The sequence below is a fragment of the Thunnus albacares genome, chromosome 1, assembly GCF_914725855.1.
Source record: "Thunnus albacares chromosome 1, fThuAlb1.1, whole genome shotgun sequence".
Lineage (NCBI taxonomy): Eukaryota > Metazoa > Chordata > Actinopteri > Scombriformes > Scombridae > Thunnus > Thunnus albacares.
The window spans coordinates 17197343-17217135 of NC_058106.1; the positions used below are offsets into that span (position 1 = coordinate 17197343).

Sequence of the window (19793 nt, forward strand, 5' to 3'; positions counted from 1 at the left end):
TGAATGATAATGTGTACATTATCTCCTCTAAAAGCATGCTCTTCCATCAATCAGTGCCACTAATGAGTTACAAGGCTCTGAATATAATTTACAGAAAAAAACAGTTTTTTCTCAGAGAATTTCATGCGGCTGCAGCCTAAAATGTTTGTCTGGCAGTTTTTTCACCAGCAACCCGTGACCCCGTGACCTGCTCCATGACTACCTAAATAAATGTGATAAAGGAACATGGAAGAGAGAGAAAAGGCGTGACAGCACCATGTGTCAAAATGATTAGAGTCAAAGGGAAAGAAAACACAGTAAAGAGTTAGAGAGAAAAAAAGAAAAGGAAAATGAAAAATTATTTGAAATGTCTTTTTTTTCCTGAAAGGGAAAGAGCTAAATTTTACTGCAATAATCTACAGAGACTTCTCACATCAGTCTTGCAGAATAATCTATTTTCTTTGTTCTCAGTATGTTTTGGCTAAAAACATGAATGAATACAGTTATCTATTTCTTTGCACTCCATCTTGTCAAGCTAAAAAAAAAAACAAGCAAGTGTGTTGGTTTGCACATGTTGGAGCACCTGCTTTCTTTTTAAGAAGTTTTCTTTGCACATTTTGATACTTTTTCTCCTTGTCAGTATTTGTATTTGTGTCACTGTTGTAATCCATCATGAAACCAAGCTGACCTCTGTTCTCCATGAGGGATGACAAACCTTTGTTTTGTGTTTCATACTCAAGGGATAGATTTTTTAAGACTCAAAGGGCTGTGCTTCAACACCAAGTGCATAACTTTCAAGTCAAAGGTTTCTTATGCAACACAGCTTCTAAACTCTTTGTAAATGGTTTTAAAAACACGACAGTCTCAAAATAGCAACAGTGATTTTGGCTCCAATACAGTTGCTTCTCATTTGATTTGATTTTATTTATAGACTCAAGACCATGAGGTGGGGCAATCTTCAAAAAGGCACCTAATTTACAGATCAATGTGGGCTGATTTGACTGCAATAACAAAATGAATTTCACATAAATTTGTGGTTTAAATAATACTTTGACAAGTACTTTTTGGGTTACTGTTACTGTAAAATGGAGCATCTGTTAGGTGAATACATTATAGTAGACTTAAGTAATACTGCGCTTCACTATGTGGATGAGAACAGATGTTTGAATAAGAAAAAGAAGATCAAGAAAACACAACAGAGAAAGCAGAACAAAGCAGAGATAAACTTCATGTTTGAGGGAAAAGGTCAAATTATACCGAATAAACACAAAAATGTAGTTGGTCTAACAGTTCGAGTCAGAAAGGAGGTAAATCTGTGGCAGAGAGAGACTGAAAGAACGAGACAGTGAAGAAATGTTTGGTGATGATGTCAGAGCAGCAGAATGTCCGCTGATCAGACAGCTGCTTGTTTCCATTTCTCTCTTATCTCTGACCGCACCCTGTGTGTGTGTATGTGTGTGTGTGTGTTTGCCTACTGTACATGCTGATGTCCTGATATGTGTGTGTGCACGCTTCTGTGTGTGTGTGTGTGTGTGTGTGTGTGTGTGTGTGTGTGTACAGGTGTGTTTGTGAACGATCAGCTGTGTCTGTATTCCAGGTGTTGGAATGTGCTGCCCTGATGAACCCTGATGTAGATGAGTTAATGTTTAAAGTTAACATTTACAAGAAATACAGGACGTACGTGTATATTGAAAGTTATGTGTCTGCATGTGTGTGTGTGTGTCTGTGTTTATGTTTTACCATAAAAAGTGAAAAAATACCTAAATACACAGCATGTTATAACCATTATGTGCCATTTGTATCAGTGCCATAATAGTTAATTCTTTGAAATGACTGTAAAGATTCAATTCAATTCAATACAACTTTATTTATCAATGTAAGAGTAATAATACGCTGCAGCTCGCCACCCATATCAACTTACACACACAAATGAAAGGAAAGAAACAAAAAATAATGTTAATGACAAAGCTTAAAACAATGCTATAAACTTTAAAAATATGTGGAATTGTTCAAATAAACACACAAATAAACAACTATAAATAGACATGTAAAAAGACATTTAATGATGTATCTTCTTTAGGAGATCACTCGTTTGGTAAACAAAATGTCTCATATTCTATCCCTAACATGACTATAAAAACTCTCAGTCATCCACATCAAAAGATATCTCGTACCACTAAAACCAACTCAACTTCATTCTACATACTTTTATACAACATTAATACAGTGGTATGATGCACTAGTTTTAAAGCTATTTTATTACTGTCGTAGATCTCTTTACCTCAAAATAGAATAAACATGTTTGATGGAGGAATCAGCTTTAATTACGAGATGCTTTAAAAACTTAAAGTGAAAAAAGGAACACAATGCAAAGAAGGAAACAAACTGTGGAAAAGCTTGAGAATATGAACATTTTAAAGGAGATATGGTTAAAAGTACCAAATAAACAAATAGAAAAATATTATGGCCATTTGCCAAAAGAAAAAAAAGAGTATTGTTGCCATGGTCACCAGTAGTTTACTGTAATAAATCTTACACACTACAGTGACCAGCTCTGTGTCATATGAATGCAAGTCAGAAAGGAGGAGACTTCTGTGGAAGTGATATAAGCAGATTAAATCATGACAGAACATGTCAAACACTGTCAAAAGACAGAAATAACAACACTGATTGACAAGAGAGTCAGAAGGTGGATATTTTCCTGTGAATCATCTCCCCCGCCGGAAAGAACTGGAGTGAGTCATGACTGACATCTGAGATACATGGTGAAATTTGTTGGAGGATGGAGAACAAGGACAGGAAGAGAGAGTATGAGGCCAGTCAAAGTGATCAGAAAGGAGAGAAATAGAAAGGAAAGAAAGGAAAATCTCCAAAGACAAAGAGAGGAGATTTTGTAGTAAAAGAAGGAGGCGAAGAAGAGAGGAAGTGGAGTGAAGAGGTGAAAGGAAGTGACAGTGGGAGGAGAAGAAAAATGGGAGGAGGAGGAGGAGCAGAAGAGAGGAGAAAAGAAGAATGGACGTGGGGAGTTTTCCTGTTTTTCTGTAACCATCAGTTTATCCAACATGCTTAGCTTGATCCTGATGAATTATAGATGAAGGCAACACACACACACACACACACACACACACACACACACACACACACACAACACACACACACACACACACACACACACACACACACACACACACACACACACACACACACACACACACACACACACACAAAGGATGTGTCTGGAACTGACATCCTGCCAGCAACAGAACAGCTGACTGTGACATCCTCCTATTTCCACTGTGTATGTATGAGCAGTGTGTGTGTGTGTGTGTGTGTGTGTGTGTGTGTGTGTAGCAATACGGGGTCATGCTCATCTTTGTGAGGACCAACTGGACATTTAGACCTTATGAGCGGAAAGTGAGGATATTTGGTTTGTCCTCACTGCTTCAAAGGACTATTAAGACTTTAGGCGGTGATACTTTACTTAAGTAAAAATACCAATACAGTGATGTAAAAATAGTCCATTACAAGTAAAAGGATGTACAAAATGTACTTAAAGTATTAAAGTAAAAGTGACTAACTGATATATTATTATACATGACATCATTACATTATTAATACTCCCTCCCAAGGGGTCGTGAGATGGGAGAGAAAAAGAGAAAAAAATAGAGGAAAGATGAAAAAACAAAGTTCTGATACACACTGCACTTTTTCACTAATCTTTGATTTTTGGTGAAATATTGGATCATTTGAACATTTATTGAGCATGAAACCATGTGAGAAGTTTAGAGGGAAAAATCACTATTTGGTGGAGCTGTTAACGACTCATAGACATCTGAAATGTGACCCCGACTACACACTGCTTTTTGTAAGACGTCAAAAGCCAAAAAGGTTGGAAACCACTGGTTTCATCTTTAACAATGTGTTGTATTTTAAAAGCTTGTTTTATTATCAATTGTATCAAATAAATGTAGTGGAGTAGAAAGTACAATATTTCCCTCTGAAATGTTGTGAAGTAGAAGTATAAAGTAGCATCAAATGGAAATACTCAAGTAAAGTACAAGTACTTAAGTATAGCACAGTGAATGTACTTTGTTACTTTCCACCACTGGTTTCAGGAATAAGTTTTAGGCATTTAGTTCTGTCCTTTAGCTATGGGGGGCTGGATCCTGTCCCAGCTGACACTGGGGCAAGAGGTGAGTTAGACCCTGGACTGGTCGCCAGTCAATCACAGTTCTGACACATAGAGACAGACGACCATTCACTCTCACATTCATACCTGCAGGCAATTTAGAGTTGCTGATTAATGCACCCTGCATGTCTTTGGTCTGTGGGAGGAAATCCACGTAGGCACAGGGAGGACATGCAGACTCCACACAGAAAGGCTCCAGCCCCCCTGGGCATGTAGCTGTGATACTCAAACCTGCATTAAACTATTTTGGTCATTTGGAGGCAGTGCAACAAGCTATAATTATTGCATGTTAGCAAACAGGAGCTATTTACACATCCAGTACAGAGAAACATTGGCATTCATATGGAGTCGTCTACTCTCTGTTTAGCTCTGTTTTAGTCTCCACCAACTCAACTGAGGGAAATATCTCTTTAGCTGCTTCATGTTCACCAGCTAGTCGCTAACTTTGTCTGTTGGCAGTTGGGTGCTGGGCAGGTAGCGTACGGTTGTTGATAAGAGCGGAGAGAGTGAACAAAAACAGTAAAGTTGGGGATGAAAACCAAAACAATGAGCTGAAAGACGGTAAAACGGTGAGGGGATGCAGAGCAGGATATTATTCTCTGTGGGGTCGACACTACGAGCTTCTTCTTTCACATTACATGTAGTCATTTGATCAATTGTTAATATAAAAATATTGATTAGTCCAGGTATGGGGTAGGAAATGCATTAGATCAATGACGATCTTCACATGTGTGTTTGTGTGGATGAGAGGCTGATAATAATATGACTGTAAATCATAATGAGGGAAATATAAATCATTCAATATTTTCTACTTTGCAACATTAATGTTAGGGAAAATGCTAATTATTACAACAACTTAATGAACCTTAGATAAGATCTTACTATATGAGCCTGTGATGTGTTAATTTAGTAATCCTCTATAACAACAGCTACCAGTGCAAATGAAAACATTAGTGCCAGAAATGCAGGTTAGAGGTGTGCAACTCTGAAAATGACCTTATAGTAAACTAATTTTGGCTGCAGCTCGTATTTAAACTGCACTACTGTGACCGCTGGAATGTGTGTGTGTGTGTGTGTGTGTTGAGACATCGCTGAACTCTGCAATGTGAGGGCAACGGGGCCAGTACAGTTTGAGAAACGAGAGCAGCATCGAAAAAGACCGTGTGAGTCTTGATGAATGCCTACAGTGTCTAACTACAACCTGCTATTGTGGTCTAGCTTTCTATATAAGACCTGTTGGCTAGACGGCACACATACACACACACTGTTCTATATGTACAATTGCAGGTCTAGTTGGACTCCTGTGGTTCTCCTCCACAGTCATCAGTCAGGTTTAAGAGCCTTGAGACAGAAGTAACTCCCCCAACACACACAGCTGGACAAGGCAGCCATTGAGCTCCATCATAGGAAACATTTTTTACAGTCACTGCAGTGAAAATCTGCCTGGGACAGCTACCTACAGTGGCCTTAGTGTTCGAGAAACAGCTAAACATGTTTTCCAAGAAAACTGTTAGTTTAGAAATCAAAATATTATTGGTAATAACTGATTTTTGGTGGCTGAAGGAGGCCTTAAAGCTGTGATTCATGGCCTCGTTTAGGCTGGTAAAGAGGAAGCTGTGCTTCTTATTTTGTTGATAGGATAGTAGTGTGGCCGAGAACAGAGTACTTTTAATCATATTCATTATACAGGGCCAAGGACAAAACAGTCACGGTCACACAGATACAAACACAAACCAGAGTGTGTTTTGGCCTTTATTTCTGTCTGTTAGCACGAGAATGAACACCCAGACTAACAAACTTTGCACGCACTCACTGCGTCCACACACACCACTGAAGCCACTAATCTACACTATGAGAACAAAAAACATCCTGCCCGTTAAAGACAGGGGGGAAATGTGTGTAGGCTTCTGTGCGTGTGTCTACGATGACATTTTTAGATTCCAAGGACAGTGTGTTTCCTCTCTCGCTTTCTATTGTTCCTGCAGCAACAGTGATCCTTGGGGAGCAGAGCAACCATGAAGACGTTAGGGCAGCAACCAATGGCAGGGCAGGACAGAGAGGCCCGAGGCTGATGGGGACTAATGTATGTCCTCTTTAGCTTTGCTGTTTCTACGGAGATTTAAAGTATAACTAACCCACTGTGGCTTTGTGAGAGGGGCTGTGATCATGTGACGTGGACGTTTTTCATTTTACTCCAAAACAATGTTAGATGATTTTATTGAGCAGTTTGTCGTCCCTGGTTGAAGATGTGTGTGAGTCAGTGGGATCAGAAGCTGTACCCTCTGGTCAGGATGACTCTTCACCCTTCATGGCTTTATTTCATCATAATATACTGTCTGCAACTGGTCCAAATATCTTTGCTGCCATCTGCAGGAACGTGTGTGTACATGAGCTGTGAAGAAGAACATCAACAAAGTTTGTCCAGAAGTGTCGACTTTGAGAGAGAAAAAAGGCATCTGTACACTTTACCTTTCTAAATTATTCTTTTCTCTCTTTTTTGATCTGTTAAATTGTCAACTTTACTACATCCTATAATTTAGTTAATTTAACAGCTGGATTTAAAATCGAACCAAACTTTTAGGGGCCCTCATGCAGGAGTTTGCTGTTAGCCACCTGCTGATACCTTCTTCTGAGCAATGTGTGTATCCTGTCCCATTAAATCCATTGCAACCAGTAACCCTATGCTTGAATTATACTTAATTTGTGTTGAGTTTGTGGTAATTTCATTCAATATTCAACAAAACTTTATTAAGAATATGCATGATATGAGCACAATGACAACAAGAAATTAAACTAAAAGCTTTTAAAACACACAAAAAACAATTTACCCTTTTTTTGGTAAAACATACTAACAAGCTAACATAATGCTTTAGTTTATCAATGTTTATCCTCAAAAATTGTTCTCCTTGTAAAGCCTCTGCACACCCACACAGGTGATTTGAATTATTTTGCCTGATTAGATCTTTCCTCTGTACAGATTTGTCCTTAGCTGACATCTCCATGACTCCCCTGTTAGCTTCATTAGGACAAATCACACCGTCATCACTCTTATTGGCTCATGGAGTCCTGTGACGTCATGTTATTCTCAGCGAATCTCCACCCACCTTCAACCTGAGCAGAGGTGTAATCAGCCACGAGTGAAAACACCTGTGTGGGTGTGCACATTAATTTAATCTCAGCTAATCTTTATATTTTCTCTAAATGTCTACCTACTGTCACTCGACAAGCAAGTTGTATATTCTTAATGGAAAGGTAAAAAGGAAATGAATTAAAATAAATATTGGATCATAAATGTGGTCAGAACAACCATAATTAAGAGTCTCATACAGAGAAAACCTGCAACACAAATGACCGACTGTCTGTGATGAGGAGTCACAGATGATCAGTAACCTGGATCATGTTAATATTAATAACCAGGTTATGTTCAATATTATATCCTGATAAGATTACAACCCGAAAAAGTCTTAACAGGGACTAGTGCGTGTAAAAATACTACCTGAAGGATGATGATGACATGACAAGGAACAGAAGGATAAAATAAGAATCATAAAATTGTTAAAAGATCCAGTCTCACCCAGGGCACCAAAATGTCCAGAAACGGCCCTGCTCTGCCTCACACACACACACACACACATTAAATAAGCCAACCTCCCTGACTATAGCTCATTTCCCTGTGATTTTATTTCCTCATTTCACCAGCACTGAACATATAACTCTGTGTGATGTGTTGTTTGTAAAGTGAATTCTTTTCCATTCCCATTAAATCACTATTTAAAATATCTTTTGGTCTAATAATCAAAGAACTGCATGGACAGATGAACATTATCAATTATATTGTAAAGTGAGATAACATTAAAAGTAGTGAGAAATGTTCTCAAAAATCACTGTTGGATTTTGAAGAGAACCACAAAGAAATATATTCATTGAAACCGAGGTAATACCAATAATTTGGACTTCAAACTGGGACCAGTTATGGTCAAACAGGATACTGAACTCTGATCAAACTTCAGTGTTGTCCGGCTGGTAATGAAAATTGTGCCACATAAAAATGTATTGGTCAATTCAACTTTTTGTCAGAGTACTCTCTGAAACCTGAAACTCTGGTTCTGAAAGAAAGACAGGAACACAGTCGTCTCATTATTTAAAAAAATGTATTTGTATGTACTTACATACTGGTGTCAAAAGAGTATGCACCAAAAATGTTACATTGACTCACAATTACAAAGAAAAAGCATTTTCTTTTCTTCACTTACAAGTATTGAAAAAACTATGTACAGAAAAAAGGGCATGGTGACGAGATAGCACACTAGAAACAAACTTACAGTCACAATATGGTTTAAATGAGGCTTCTGCAAATAAAGAAAAGAAAAAAATCTTCTCAAAAGTTACACTGTCATGGCGCTCAGAACTTCAAATTGTATTTCCACTCAAAAATCAACCTCGGTGTATCCTCTCCACAGTCCAGCATCAGGGCGTTTTCAATGTGCTCGCAAAAAGGATTTTTAAAAAAACTGCCAGAGGACTGATTCATCAAAAATGAAAGGAAAAAAAAGAAAAAAAAAAAAAAGATTTGAGTGGAAATACTTTTTTACTTAAAACACGTCTTAGATTTAATCTTAAAAAGATGTTATGATGGAAACAGACAGGGAGAGTCAATGAGGTGAAGGAAGGTAGAGTCCTGGAGACGAGCTGCGTGCGGTGGGCCAGCCCGGGGCTTCCTGCAGCAGCAGTTACATCACAAACTCTCTCTGGATGGACATACAGAGACAGATCAGGCTCGTCCTGGTTTTCCTGCTATCGTATCTTACAGAGATGAAGAGTACACTAGCTCCTCAAAAACCCTGGCATGTTTTCTCCCTCTGGACATTTACAGATATTGATCAAGACAAGACACAAAGCAGGAATGAAAGAAAAAAGGCAGGATGATGGCAACGTATTTGGGAGTTATGTGACCAGCAAGACGGAAAAAAAAAAGAAATTATAATTACTTGTAAATGGATGCTTATGGGGGTGGGGGATAGGGGGGGACAAAAAGGCAAACTAGAACAACTGGACTCATACCCCAAACCCTTCAGTTCCTCTCTTTGGGAGGGGTGGAGTCGAACTGTGACTCACACAAAATCCCCCTGAAGAAACTCAGGGTGAGATATCAACATCAGGGCACCAACACATTCGGCGCTACACTGTACGTGCACATTCTCACTGCATCGTGAATCATAAATTTGGGTTTCACAGGACAATAGTATTTCCTCTCATTACTCTCTTGAGAGAAAACACGTTTTTTTTTAATGCGATGCCAATCATTCTGCAGCCATTTCAGGTCCCTTCTATGGTTCAAGTTAATTTGAAGATGTGAAATGGTGCATACGAAAGCAATTCAAGGGTTTATTTTTGTTTAATGGCACTTGGTTGAGATACAATGACTGGCTTGTAATTTGGACACCCAGAGAGCATTGTGCAGCTTCATGTTGGAAACGAAACATTTTATAACGCAAAACTGCAATGAAAATGTGTCAGGCTGTAAAATGTGAACAGCAATCAGACACCGGTCGCTACAACTTCCACTAAAACAGAACAGCTTGACATTAACATAAGACTGAAGTGCATTTCTAAAACGTGTTTAGAAATACACACCGATCTCTGTTAATTAGTTCCTCCTGCATCTTCCTTCTAGCTACAAATACTTGGAAAATGATGAGCTACGCAGCATGCCTGTGAGTCTGCCTCTTCTGAATTTAAGAAATAAAAATGTGTCCAGCTTCTTTTGAACGAGACCAAACCAAAGAAACAACTGAGGGGGGGGGCTGTTAGAGTGAGAATCCACCTAAAACAAGAGGACAAAAAAAACCTATCCTGATGGATCTTAGTTGAGCTGGTCTTTGAGCGTATGTACAGTGTTTGTAAATTCTGTTTTAGGGTGAACTTGATGTTTGTGAGGTAAGGATTTAATTTTGAACAGAATGTGTCTCTGGTGTATCTGGGGTAAGCCTGGGACCAGCTGCTCCCTGCGGGACAGTTTCTCTTTCTCTTTAGTCACTTTTAGCCTTTTTGCTGTCGTTTCCGTTCTTCTCCGGCTCGGCCTCTCCTGCCTCCTCCTGGTGCTTCCTCTTCTTTGTGTCATCTGACTGGCTGTGAGCGGGCGAGGGGTGTGCCCGGAAGGTGATGATGATGCAGGTCATGTTGTCGCATCCTGTGCCGTCTCCGGATGTGTCGGGGGCCAAACAGTGTTCCAGCAGCTGTCAGGAGGACGGGATTTGAAATTAAAAGATGCATGCTGCAATCTCCCTTATCAAAGAGATGATGTCTGTCAGGAGACTTACTGGTTAAATGAAGATCAAATTAGAAAAGAAAAGCACACTAACACACTTATGGTGGGTATTAAAACATTTACAAATCACAGAATCAACTGCTTTTAGCGTTTCTTGCAGTCTAGTCTGAATAAAACATTTAAGATATAATTTTTACTCCCCTGATGAAAACTGTGGAAAGTCTGACATGTTACTTTGTGAGCGATTCCAGGGATTTGATAACAGACATTGAAGTGTTTTAGCCTGCTCATGATGTCGTGGTATCACATCTGAAACAGGAGCTTTCTCTCACCTCTTCCACTATGGATGAGAGGGGTCTGACTTTGCCACTCTGGTCTGGTTTGATCCTCTCACTGATGAAGTCCACCACCTCCTGACTGCTTAACACATTCCTGCAAACACACATATGGAAATAAACTCAGGTCTATAAACACAGTAAATGGCAAATGAAAATGTGCCTAAATATGAAATCATGACTAAATAAATAATACACTACTGGGACAGTTGTTACTCACCAGATGCCATCGCAGGCTATGACCATAAAGTCGTGGTCTTCATTGAGCGTCAGAACTTTGACGTCCGGCATCGCAGAAATCATCTGCTCCTCGGGGGGCAGAACCTTGTTCCTCTTGTAGAAGTGGTCGCCTGAGAGTCAGAGTCCAAGTTAACAGCTTTTCATTCAGCTTACAGATGTGGTCGTCTCAAACACAGAAGAACTCTTGGACCCACAGCAGAACTAGAGTGATATGTTGAACTTAACTGGCCACAAAATGACAACATTATGTTTAATTCTGATACCTGCTTCTGCTGAATAATTATTTTTCACTGAAGTCAAGGTTTAAATGCATAGAAATACATGACAAATGAAATCAATTCTACAATAACTAATGTCAGTGAGTTTATTTAAGCTACAACCATCATGAACCAAATATTTTCAATTTTACTTATTTCTGAATTTTAAATAGACTTTGAGTTATATAGTATTTATAGATACCAATAGCTCTGGAGAGGTTCAGTCCACCGTTGACCCGTCCGTCCATGGTCACCTTTCCTCCGGCGTTCTTAATGCGAGCTAGTTCCACCTCGTCCTCTGGCTTGTGGTCGTACGACATATCGACAGCTTTGCCTACAGCCACACACATTTCACACTTACTGCAAAAGCCCTTTATTTAAAAAAATCTGGGTCACTGTACTTTTCTGTTGCAACCCTTTGAGAGCCACACATTTGCTGATTGACTGTTGCCCAATAACATGAATATACCACCTGTTAAGGGGGAAAATGGGCTTTTTTGCACTAAAAGAAAAGATTACTTCACAGGAAAAGGAAGGCAGTATGAAAACTATAATAAAATCTCATTAAATTAACAACGTCAGACTTAAAAGCAGCTTTTAGGTTTTCAAATAGAAACAACTTTGAAATTTTCATAAGAGTTAGAACCACATTAACTACAATCATCATATAGTTAAAAAACTTAAGCATATGATGATGGTGGGTGGGTGGGGGTGGGGGGTGGGGGGTCATAGACACTTAGCTGAGGTTCCTGAGTTTAACTGATTGACATTTTGATTTTGACGCAACAACGCTATGATTGAATACTTTTATCAAAAAGGTACTAAATGGTTTACACTTACCACGCTCAGATACCACGCAGCGAGAGTCTCCAGCGTTGGCCACGATCAGCTGCTTTCCTCGGATCAGAGCCACAACAGCTGTGGTGCCGCTGTCCGAGCCAGGCTGAAAATACAAACATGGGAGAGTTCACACATTGGTTAAAACTCTGATGTTGTACACCAATAGAATATGACTAAAACCTCTTGTTTATAAAAAACAATCTCAAGCTTTTGTGAAATTTCTCTGGTGTATTACACCCAGTGACTCAATGCAATTGACTGATAAACAACTTAAAGGCTCTCAGACAGTCTTCTGCTGAGAAAATAATTTCAGGCAGCTGCTCAAGCTTTTTTTTTTTTTTTTTTATTTACACAAAGTTGTCACAAATCATTTCATCTGGCTTCTGCTGCAATGTGACCATCCAACTTACTGCAGGGTGTTAGTTGGCTTCAAAGCTGGAAATTGCAGATGTGCTCTTTAAATGTCTAAAAACAACTATTTCACACATGGCCAAGCAAAAATTCTAGTAATTTCTTTTTTGAACCACTGTGAAAAACATAACACAACATACATAATAGAACATAAAACGCTGTCTACAGGTCCTTCTTACAATGTCTTTCACTTCTTTTTTATTTCTCATATTCTATATTAATACCTATAAAGTCCTTGAATAAGATCAAGGGCATCCAATGCATCCGTTATGCCACCAATTGGAATACACTTTCTGACACTTTAAAACAACCCGTGACTGGACTCTTTCAAAGGTGGCGCAATTCAACAGTGGAAGGAGATGAAGAGATCAGTCTGAATTTCTTTTATCGGGTTTACTGCAATGTTTTAAATTATTCTTTTACTAAGACAACTCAAACAATAGATAGTGATTCATTAGTACATTAAAACTGTAAGTGCTGCATTGTTGTTTTCACTCCCGAGGTGACTAGATCACTCTCAGCAATCACAATATTTCTCTATAAAATCACTTTCACACTGCCAGTGGATTATAATTCATCCAACAAATGTTTTCTGTTATACTGCTGATTAGTACCAACAATATAACACCTCCGGGTACACACCTCCTCCTTGCCATCCATTCCAGGTAGACACATTTCCTCCTCTTCCTCATCCTCAGAGTCTTCCTCTCCCTCCTCTGTGTCCTCCTCTTCTTCCATCTCACTGCTGTCGCCCTCTTCCTCCTCGCTACCATCCTGATAAAAAACCCAAAACAAAACAGTCATAACAGCGGAATTGAAAGTCAGTCTGAGTGAGTGAGCCCCAACAGCCAAATAGAGTTGGGTTTATTACTAACCAGAAATGATTGTTTCTGCTTTCTCACCTCTTCGTCGCTGCCCTCTTCCTCTTCTCCTTCCTCAGACTCCTCGCTATCATCAAAGAACCTGGACTTGGAGTCTCCTGCAGCGTTCGAGGACAAAGAAGAGCAGGAGGGACCTGCATCTCCTTCTGCCTTACCAGCCCTTTCTTCTCCATTGGAGCTTCCCGACTCACCACAATCTGCTGCTGTCGAGGGGAAGCGAAGGCAACACAAAGACCAGAGAATAAAGAAAAGGATGATTAATAAGTGCTCAGATTAAATTTCAGGACCTTTTACTGAAGCTACTTCTAAGTGCTTTGAGATTATTGTAATGCACAGGGTTGGGAACCAAAAACTGCTTTGAAGTTAGAACCGAATCCAAAATGCCAAGAACCAGTACTCATTAATAAAATCTGAATTTCATTTTCCTGCTTATTGGTTCATAACCACTAACGCTTTAATATTGCAAACAAAGGCTACATATCTGCCAGGACCTGTCTATGTCATAAATCAACGCCACAGCGTGTCGATTTGTTTTGGTACAAGCATGCGTGGCTAATGTCACGTCAGTGAAAGATGGACCGCAGTAAACGCTCAAAGTGTGGCTTCACTTTATTAAAGAAAACATGAGGCAAAGTGCACCACATGTAGGAAACTAATTAACTGTAAGTCGGTTTGCACATCAATCCAACCAAACATTTAAGGCAGTCTCAAAGGATGCCCAGTGTTTGATGTCTTACGGTCTCCTAGCCCAGGTCCGTCATCATCAGCCCACACTAGCACCTCCAGTAGAGCCGGAGACATCTAGCTGCGACACACCGTGTTTGTGCATGTACTGTATTCCTGTTGTCATAAACTGTTGCTTTTCTTTTTTGACTTTTTCTTGTTCAGCAACATACAGGAACTCCTCAGCTCTATTCAGACTAAAAACAGGCCTGTGTCAAACAATTCAAGGGTCTGTGCCGATGTGTGCGTGCTGTTTAAAGTGCCAGTGAGACAATGAAATACGATCCAGCAAGTCCGGTTGGAGTAACAGATTATTGCATTTCAAGGCTGATTAGAAAAACACTTTACAGCGGTTTGTAATAATCAGAGACGGGATTTTACAACTCTGGAAATTTATCATGCTGCAACCCTGTTTACTAGTGCACACATGTGGAACACATCTGCGTCCACGGACCTCCGAAAAAGTAAGTATGGAGCCACGTGCGTGTCCACGGTCTGCATGCAAGTCCACAGCTGTCCATGGACATGGAAAGCATGAACTGGACTTTACAGTGACAGCACACATGTCACTGAGGGAAAGATGAGACAGAAAGTACTCAAAACAAAAGCAGAATGTTCAGTTAAAAAGACTTTGAATTTACTTATTTTAATGAAACAATAAAAGTCAAAGTAAATGCTTAAAAGCATAAAGATATTTTTGTTATCTAAACATTTGACCTTCTTTTTTTTTTACCATATTGGAATTGAAACTGGGAATAAATAAGAACCAGAATCGATAAAATTCAAAACGATACCCAACCCTAGTAATGCATCAGTAAAAAAAATGTTAAGACATATTTTTAGTATTTTAAAAATCTAAAAAGGCACATAGTTTGATACTTTTACATGAAAGGAAACTCATTTCAAAATATAAATTAGTTTGAACTAAAACATGAACTTGAGAAGTTTTCCCCATCATGTCATCTTTTTTTTATTTTATTTTTTACAAAGAGCTTGTCTTGTTCAGGACTCCTGAATCCCAGCTCCATACCTGCATTACTACTTTCACCTCCTCCTGTTCTCCGACAGGCTCGCAGCTTAGACCCACATGTTGCTCCTTCGCCCTCCTTCACCTTCCCATTGCGCTCTTCCTCCACCTCTCCATTCAGCCCCTCCTTCTCCTGGCCTTCCCCTTTCTCTCCAGAGGCCCCGGGATGCGGGCAGGCTGCCTTCTTAGCTGCAGCGCTAGGAGGAAATAAAGAGGGGTCAAGTTGCTTCACACTCAAGACCAGAAATCATCTAAGATTTTATTTGTGCAAATTTAAACTGCCGCTGAGGCCGCAATTGATGACCTGCTGTTTTCCATAATGTAGGTTAAAGGCTTGACATACTTCCTCACTGCTACAAAGTGTTAGTTCCTGTATGAAAAGTCAAACTACAAAGTTTGTCAGACTACCTGATAGCAGCTGCATTCTTCAAAGCATTGCGGTTCTGGCCATAGCGTACGAGCAGCTCCTCAATGGTCATCGTGGCCTCCTCGTGGAGCAAAGCTGCCTCCTCAGTGTCCACTGGACCAAGACCAGAAAGGAGGGGGGGGGGGGGGGGGGGGGGATATCATCTTTTTTTTAATCTACCAGCAGTTTACACACAAAATTAAAACAGTTTTTCCTGGTTTATTATACTAGATGTTAATGTGAAGTGTCTGCTGACACTAAAAACAACTGTAACAGCCACACACTGATTTCAATTACTAACAATTATCCTCTTAATTGTTACAATTTTTATTTCCTGATGACATCAAATATTACTATATAAATTGTTATGGATGTACTCACAATCGTCTTCCTCTGCCACCTTTTCAGCAGGCGGCTCCTCTGTGGGCCGTCCAGCGATCTGGACTAGCTCCTTGATGACTTCCTCTGTGGTCATTCTGCTGTCGATGGCCAGGAAGGCATCCTCTAGTGCCTGGTAACAACAGACAAAAAGGTCTGTCAGTAAATATCAAGATTGTCGAGATTCATGTTGGAGGTTTATTCTGAGAGTGTTTCGAGTATGTCTGTTGAACAAAGTGTGCCCGTTTAATGGAAAAGAAAAGAGGTGACCACACACACACTCATAACATATTGCTTGTACTTCAACCTAATGTGTAGCTATACCCAAGTAGTGCAGCACACATCAGTTCATAAAGATCTCTGCTGCCATCCTTGTTTAAGACAAACAGATCATGATTGCAGCTTCTTAAGTTTCTCACCTTTTGCAGTTTGCCGTCTTTATAGGTCTTCTGCTCCTTGATGATGTCAGGAAGGTACTTTGAACAGTACAGGGCCACCTCTTCACCTAAATGGGAATAGCAGATTATATAAATTCTCAGGATAGGTGTGTACACATAGTACTCATAGAGGTGTGCCAAAGAAACAATAAGAAAGAGGAAACCATGGAAACACCTGACAAAACGGGTGTGCTGTGATCCAAAAATGAAAACAGAAACATTCAGTACAGAACAATGCAAATTTTGTGCACACACTGCAAACCATTTCCCTCTGGGATAATTATAAAGTTCATCTTAATAATAGAAACGGTGTGTGCTGCTAAAAACTACTGTATGAACTTAGACTGTATGTGTCGGTGTTACCTCCATGTCCATCATACACAGAAAACATGGCCGTCTCCTCATCAAACTCTAGGATACAGTTGTGAGCATCCTGTGACATAGCAAACATGAAAATACACATAAGTATAAAGACAACATGACACTTTACAAACTGCTACAAATCATGGGATTCTTGGAAAAAAAAGCCATGTACGTCTACTTGGACAGGTGAGTCAGATGGGATACAGGAGGTATTCCTGCACCATGTCTATAGTCTTCTTCTTCTGCTGCTGATTAACTTTGTTTTATTATCATTGCACATGTTCATACATTTCCTTAAACTGAAATACTCACATGCATTTAGAAACCATATTAAGGCACTGCTTTGCTGTGGAGAGCCGATTTATTATGGCCAGTTTACACCAGATTAGGCAATCAATGTCAGATTTTTCTCATTAGAAGTAACCTAATGAGACAAAGACACTTGGGCTCCAAATGCTGTCAGCTGCAGTGAAGTACTTTCTTCACAGACAAGACAGGGCACAAACAGCAGACACTTACTCGGTATGTTTTTTTTAAAAAACACCTCAGGGATGAATTATGGATTTCACACGTCACTGCAGCTGATGCTAAAGGGAAAAGCTAGTTGAGGAGTCACTGACTAAGGCATAACTCTGGAAAGACACTAGCCAATAGGCTACTCCAAACAGCCCTATACAGGGAGAAAAAACTCCTGTCCCGCCATTTACAACTGCAGAAATAACAGAGAAGCAACATGGGTGTCTGGTCCGCCTCACCTCCATGGAGACTCGCCAGCCCTGCATGGCAGAGAAGCCGTAGCTCATGTAGCTGTTGCCGCCATCGCAAGAGTTCTTGGTTGTGTTCGGTTGCGACAGATAAGCCCCCATGGTTAGTCGGTTTCTTATGGCTTTACACCTGGAGTGAAGACGACGACACGTATGAAAAAGCTTCACAAACACAGACACACGTATATCCCTGGATATTTGTTACTCTGAGCTGCGTTAATTAGCCCTGGCTAGTTACGGTTGCTAGCTGGCTAACGTTAGCGACACAACAACAAAGCTAACTAACGTCACCGTGCTAACAGGAGCAAACCCGGCTAAACTTCCAGCAGTCATCTCTCGTACTTTGTAGAAACATCTAACTCACAACACCGACAGTAGAAAAAATACCTATTCTGGCTGCGGGATGAGCTTGTAAACGGGTCCCGGAGAGAGGGATTCACATAGGAGTGATCACACGTGTGGAAGCAGAAGCCGCTAACAACACAGACCGAGAAGAAGAACAAGCAGGAGCCGCGCAGGAAGATGCTGCGCGCGCATGTCCCTTTCGCTCTGAGCAGGGGGCGTGTCCTCAGTGTACGTCATACGTCACGATGTCGGGAAAAAAATTAACCAATTAACGTTTCAGCAACATACAGGCAGGTATTTTACGTGTACAGATATATAACAAAATAATTTTAAAAAAATATGGAAGATAATACAGTGTCAGGACCACGACAGAGTATTAGGGCCACACTGGGAGGGGAAAAAATCAGAGACTTCGAGAACAAAGTCATAATATTTCGAGAAAAAAGTACGATTACGAGAATAAATAAGTAATATTACGAGAATAAACCGTTATTACGGGAAAAATGTAATAGTCTAGGGGGGAAATATCAGAGTAGCAGTCTGCCGGTTAAAATGAGGAATATGGAGCATCTTGTGAAGTTATACTTTAGTATAGGTTTCACACATAACAAAATACTTAATCTTTTGGCACATTAGCACCAGATAATTATGAGTATCAGGACTTTGGAGCCATTGTCCAAAGAAAGAACCACACGAACATGCACTAAACTGCTTCTTTAGCGGAAGAAGAAATGGCTGGGAGTGGTCGACTGCAACCCAACCGGGGTGACTATTACTTTTTTTTGTCGTTATCTCAAAAATAAAACTTTTTTAAAATTCTGTCAGTGTGGCCCTATACTCCGTCGTACAGGACTAAATGAATAGAAAGAAAAAAAGAGTTGTTGGGTACAGGGAGGTTACACAACATATTTTTTCATAATCTTAAAAAAACATAGTATTCACTACCAATAAGATTATTTTATATGTCCTAAAACATGTATTAAGACATATAAAAATACTCCGTTTGGAAAAAATAATGTTATGTGGTTTTTCCACAAAAAAGTATGGTCCTTCTCTCTCATTAAAAAATTGCAGAATGCAAATTTCATTTCTGAAGTTTAACTGACACAAGATGTCTCCTACTTCATTGCAAAGTTCATTCTCAGTGTCTGTGCACTGGAGGCTTCAAGTTTCCTCATCATACTTGTGTAAGTTGTGTATTGGAGCCAGAATTGGCTTCAAAACTAGTTGTGATGTCAGAAATCCTGCTCACAGGCCCATACCTTAAAATCAGATTTTCAATGTGCACAGAGAAGCTTTCCACTTTCAGCAGATGAATATGAAAACAGTCTTATAGTGTTAAACTCTGCACATACATCATTCTGCACAATGAAGCTCAAATGTTCAACTGTTAGAACAAGAAGAAAAATATATGTTTGAGTGGAAGGGGACTTTAGGATTATGTGATAACATGTTGTGTAACCTCCCTCCCACAACTTTTGTTTGTTTGTTTTTTTGTTTCTTTCTTTCTTTCTATACATGTAGTCCTTTATGACGGAGAATTAAGGCAAAAATGAAATTCAACAGAATTTACACAATTGTCTCTTCAAACAATAAGAAGTAAAAATTATTGATATGTGCTCTTTTTATGATGTTTTCGTGTAACTACATCCCCATGGTCTGTTATTAAATGACATGTAGACAAATGATTCAGAGACTGTGAGAAAACAACTTAAACTATGATTTAAGTGATATTTTTTTACAAAGAAATTCAGGAGATAAATGCTATGTTTTTGTCTCGGTATCTAATCTGTTTGAATGTATATCATGGTTAATTTTATGTATTTATTTAGATTTCTACATGTGCCGCTCGGTGGCGGTAAAGCATCATCTCGTTGTTTGCCAACCGCCAAAAAACACCCAGAGGAAGAAGAAAAGCCAAACATTGGTCGTGTCTAGATGGTAACCCTA

The 19793-nt window shown here is 39.6% G+C and overlaps 1 protein-coding gene across 2 annotated transcripts; it reads right to left on the reverse strand.

Annotated features, from left to right (window-relative positions):
- Positions 1–8300: 8300 nt before the first annotated feature.
- Positions 8301–18037, reverse strand: ppm1g (protein phosphatase, Mg2+/Mn2+ dependent, 1G). 2 transcript variants are annotated; one of them, XM_044346750.1, is made up of 14 exons: positions 17886–18037; positions 17490–17628; positions 16735–16804; positions 16354–16439; positions 15938–16067; positions 15559–15670; positions 15154–15347; positions 13422–13600; positions 13162–13293; positions 12109–12211; positions 11471–11602; positions 10992–11121; positions 10769–10868; positions 8301–10404 (listed from the first exon to the last, which is right to left on the reverse strand). In XM_044346750.1, the coding sequence occupies exons 2-14, from the start codon at positions 17598–17600 to the stop codon at positions 10198–10200; spliced, it is 1686 nt and encodes a 561-aa protein (XP_044202685.1). In that variant the 5' UTR covers positions 17601–17628; positions 17886–18037; the 3' UTR covers positions 8301–10197. The 2 variants fall into 2 exon arrangements, with proteins under 2 accessions (XP_044202685.1, XP_044202679.1); XM_044346744.1 differs by having other exon boundaries at positions 13422–13603; positions 17886–18036.
- Positions 18038–19793: the final 1756 nt, after the last annotated feature.

Coding starts and splice junctions, on each gene's coding strand:
- ppm1g (XM_044346744.1), bottom strand. CDS start 17,600: ATGGGGGCTTATCTGTCGCAACCGAACACAACCAAGAACTCTTGCGAT. Junction 16,805..17,489: donor GCTGGCGAGTCTCCATGGAG/GTGAGGCGGACC, acceptor GCTATGTCACAG/GATGCTCACAACTGTATCCT. Junction 10,405..10,768: donor TCTCATCCATAGTGGAAGAG/GTGAGAGAAAGC, acceptor TCCTCCTGACAG/CTGCTGGAACACTGTTTGGC.